The sequence below is a fragment of the Tenrec ecaudatus genome, chromosome 4 (assembly GCF_050624435.1).
Source record: "Tenrec ecaudatus isolate mTenEca1 chromosome 4, mTenEca1.hap1, whole genome shotgun sequence".
NCBI classification, from domain to species: Eukaryota; Metazoa; Chordata; class Mammalia; order Afrosoricida; family Tenrecidae; genus Tenrec; species Tenrec ecaudatus.
The window spans coordinates 18,568,260-18,572,798 of record NC_134533.1 but is presented as its reverse complement, the minus strand read 5'-3'; the positions used below and the strand labels follow the sequence as shown (position 1 = coordinate 18,572,798).

Genomic DNA, 4,539 nt, shown 5'->3' with positions numbered 1-4,539 from the left:
TTTAAAACCAGGAAAGGTGTGTGTCATGGTTCTATCCTCTCACTCTACTTATTCACTCTTAATACTGAGCAAATAATAGGAGAATCTGGATTATATGAAGAAGAATGGAGCACCAGGAATTTGGGAAAGTTTGTATGCCACAACGTTGCTTGCTGAAAGTGAGGGAGACTTGCAGCACTTGAAAATCAGTGATCACAGCCTTCCATGTAGAGAAAAGCAAAATCTTCACAAATGGACCCGTAGGTATCATCAGGATAAACAGTGAAAAGACTGAAATTGTCAAGGATTTCATCTTGGCTTGTGTCCGCAATCAATGCTCGTGGAAGCAGCACTCAAGAGATCAAAGTATGCATTGCATAGGGTCAATCTGCTACACAAAGCCCCTTCCAGTTCTGGAAAACCAGGGTGCTAATTAGAGGATTAAGATTTGCCAACCCGAGCTATGGCATTTTCAAGAGGTCTATATATGCAAGTGGAAATTAGACATGCACAAGAAAGACCAAGAAGAATTGATACATTTGAATGATGGAGCTTTTAATGATTATTGAAAGTTTCAAGACTGACTCAGAAGAACAAGCAAATGTGTCCTGGAAGAAGTATGGGCAGAACGATGCTTGGAATGAGGACAGTGAGTCTCTGTCTCATGTACTTTGGATATGTTGTCAGGAGAGACCAATCACTGATAAAGGACACATCATGCATGGTAAGTAGAGGAAGAGCAAACAGACGAAGACACAAGGAGATGAACTCAGCCAGGGCTGTACCAACGGGCTTAAGCATAATTTAAGTTTAACAATCTTGTAATTGCCAGGGTTCCTTCTGTTGTATGTCAGTTTATACTTCTGTTGTCCATAAGTTCACTGTGATATGAGATCCACTAGATGTCAGATAATAGGAATGCTGGTGGTGCAGTGGTTAACCACTGTGTTGTGATCCGCATAGTTGGCAGTTTGAAACCACAAGTAGCTCCATGAGAAAAAGATTGGTCTGTCTATTGTGGTAAACAGTGACAGTCTCAGAAATCTACAGGGGGTCACGCTGAGTCACCATTGACTCTGACAGGGAACTTGGTTTGGCCATCGGGATCTAACAAGGACAACACTCATGCAATTTACTCATTTCATGTGTTAGGATGCTGAAAAAGTCAAGGAGACATGCACAAGGGAAGGAGAAATAGCATTTAGCTGAGATCCTCTTTTAATATGAAAATAAAACACTAAGAGACATCATTTATGAAGATTTTAAAATGCAAAACTTTGTGTTGACCGAAGGAATCTTCCAATACTCTTGGTAGAGATATAAAATAATATGAAATCTTAGAGTTCTTTACATGGTTAAAGAGTAAAGTTAATATTCTTTAAAATTAATCAGCGCTGAGGTAAAATTTCAATCATGACAACACTGTGAACGTTACTATAAGAGGAAAGCTTGAATAATATTTTTTAAATTTAGTCTCAGTATTAGAAGCACATTTTTCTAGCCAAACAGTCTCACTGTAGTGATTTGGAAATTTGTTTTATTAAAAATGCTTTTGACAAAGTGCTGAAAAAATTAAAAAGATCCACAAGCTGAACATTTGTTTTATATAAACTTATAATTATAATATGAAAGCACAAATATAAAAACATTCATAGTAATTGTCAATGGAAATAGCAATTTTCAAATTACATTCTCAAGAGAGATCATTAAAATGTTCCTCTCTTCTTGATTCCCACATTGAGTAAGAACCAAAAGAGCCAACTACCATTTCAAATGCTTTCCCATGCCTGCAGTGGAAGTGAGATAAATTTGGTCCCTAAACACTAAACATTAATGATTGCCTATTGTTTTCTATATTATTATCTTGTTTTTAGTTTTGTCCAGAGGGGCCAAAATTACATATAAAGTGGTACAGGTTTCACAAATAATGCTTTCAGGTGCCTTGGAATATTCTGAAGTTTATTGTTGGATTGAAAGTGTTATTAAATATTAAAAGACATACAGTAGTAGAAAAAAATGCACTTCACGTATCTTTGGGAGAAAATCCTTGGAGTTACACAATTATAACTTCTATACATTTCATCATTTGATAGATAAGTATAAACATTTCTCTTCCTTTTTGTACTGGATATTACCAGAGGTAGGTGATAAAAAGGATATAATTAAGAATCACTGCTGCTTTCTAAAGAATGTTAGAACTTAAGGTGTGTTACAGGCCCGTTTATAATTGTTTGCAATATATTCTGACAAACTTTGTGATAAAATATTTAGTAACTGCAAAAAAAGCATATCTGTGGAGCATCTGGTCCTTTCTGGAAGGTAACAAAATGTCTCGAAGAAACAATGGTTCAACAAAGTATAGAAAAATAGATAGAGAAAGTTAGACAAAGGAAATGGTGATAGAGAAAACACTTCTTGCCAGAAGGTGAAGTATGTATAAAATTCAGGAACCCATTATCATGGTTAGGATAATTCAAATTTTGTAATAGAGACAAGGACACACAATTAGGAATCTTATTTTTTCTTTATAATATTCTTACTAAAGGCTATAGAAGGAAAAAGGAAGAGAAAAATTTGAAATGGGAATAAAGAAAGAGCTTAAAAACAATATCAAACTGTGTGTGACAGAAAATAAGCAAGAACCGTGCCATTGAGTTAATTCCAACTCATAACAAACCTGGATCGGGTTGACTAGCCTGCACATCTTTAAGGAGAAGACAGTTTTCTCTTTGTCCCAAGGAACAACTGCTCAGTCTGAATCTTATAGCTAACAGCCCCATACCTAATCCATCAATGCCATCAAGCACCTTACTAACTTGCATACCTAAAACAGAATTCATATTTTTGTTGGGATGTATCATGTTACATTTTCCATACTCACCCCTAGTTATTCTCTCAATTTGCTTCTGGATCAATGTATCCAATCCATAATTTTATAAGTTAAAATTACAGCATGAGAAATCATTTTGTGTATGTTATCAAGATCACTCACATTCTTAGGTTACAATGCCCTGCCTCCCCACTCCTACCCCCAATTTTATAAGAAAGCACAGCATATGTTTTTGCTTTCAAATGACTTTATGAATTATAATTGCAGAACTCTTCTTTCTTCCTTTACAATTCCCCAATGGACTGGAGTGCCTGCCTGGACCAAATCCCTTTACCCTGACACCAGAAGCAAGATCCATACAAAACAGGATTCCACTCCAACTGAATTGAACATAATGCTCTGGTGATTCAGGCTTCATCTTCTTTTACCTAAATTGATCAGTTTCTACAGGTGAAGATCATTCAGCTACAGTGATTCTGGGGAAGTTGCTTGGAGCATAACTGCTTATCTGTTTCATGGCCAAAGGCAATCATTCGGCAGTGTCTGAGTTCATCCTGCTAGGACTCACCGATAGCCCGGAGCTCCAGGCCATTCTCTTCGGAGTCTTCCTAGCCGTCTACTTAGTGACAGTCGTGGGTAATCTTGGTTTGATGGTGCTCATTCAAATCAGTCCTCAGCTCCACACACCCATGTATTTTTTCCTCTGTCATCTGGCATTTGTTGATTTTTATGGTACTTCCTCTGTTACCCCAAACACCCTAGTGAACTTTTTCCGTGAAATCAAAAGCATGCCGTTTTATGCGTGTGCTACTCAGGTATGTTGCTTCATCTCGTTTTCTGTTTGGGAACTATTTCTGCTCTCTGTCATGGCATACGATCGGTACGTGGCCATCTGTAACCCTTTGCTCTATGTAGTTCTCATGCCACGGAAACTCTGCATGCAGATGGTCACTAGCACGTATATTTATGGCTTTACCGTGGGAGTTGTACAGGTGGCGGCTACGTTCCACATGTCTTTCTGTGCCTCTAACTTGGTCAACCAGTTCTACTGTGATGACGTGCCCTTGATTGCTTTGGCATGTTCTGAAACCCGGGTCAAAGAGTTGATGCTGTTAATTATCGCCGGATTCAACGTGTTTTGCTCACTGATCATCGTTCTCATTTCCTATGCCTTCATTCTCTTTGCAATCCTGAGGAGCCATTCTGCTGGAGGAAAACACAAAGCCTTCTCTACCTGTGCTTCGCACCTATTTTCAATTACTATATATTATGGGACCTTAATTTTTATGTACCTTCAGCCCAAGTCAAGCCATTCACTGGATAAAGACAAATTTGCCTCAGTGTTCTATGCAGTGGTGATCCCCATGTTAAATCCATTAATCTATAGTTTGAGGAATCGAGAGGTTAAAAATGCCCTGAAACGAGTTATGGGGAAAAATGTATGATGATCATTCATTATGCATTGTGATCTCACTGAAATAAGACAAATTTTAAATGCCAAGGGATATTTATTGGACCTCATCTGTTACCTCAAACACCCTAGTGAACTTTTTTCAGGAAATTTAAAGTATGCCATTTCTAACCAAGGTCTGTTGCTTTATCAATGGTACAGTTTCCCCCAGTGCTCAGTTTTCTAAAATCTGGTTCCTTGGAAACAAGTGTTTTTCTTGTCCCTTGTTTTACCTTTTTTGACTTACACATAGTAGTCATTCCCTAAATGTGTGTTCACT

The 4,539-nt window shown here is 37.7% G+C and overlaps 1 protein-coding gene across 1 annotated transcript; it reads left to right on the top strand.

The window, feature by feature from the left end:
* The first annotated feature begins 3,324 nt into the window (after positions 1–3,324).
* On the top strand, positions 3,325–4,254 carry LOC142445695 (olfactory receptor 5AL1-like). The gene has a single exon (XM_075547633.1). The coding sequence runs from the start codon at positions 3,325–3,327 to the stop codon at positions 4,252–4,254; it is 930 nt and encodes a 309-aa protein (XP_075403748.1).
* The last annotated feature ends 285 nt before the right edge of the window (positions 4,255–4,539 follow it).

Bases quoted from the DNA above. Each gene is read 5' to 3' on its own strand.
- LOC142445695 (XM_075547633.1), top strand. From the start codon at position 3,325: ATGGCCAAAGGCAATCATTCGGCAGTGTCTGAGTTCATCCTGCTAGGA.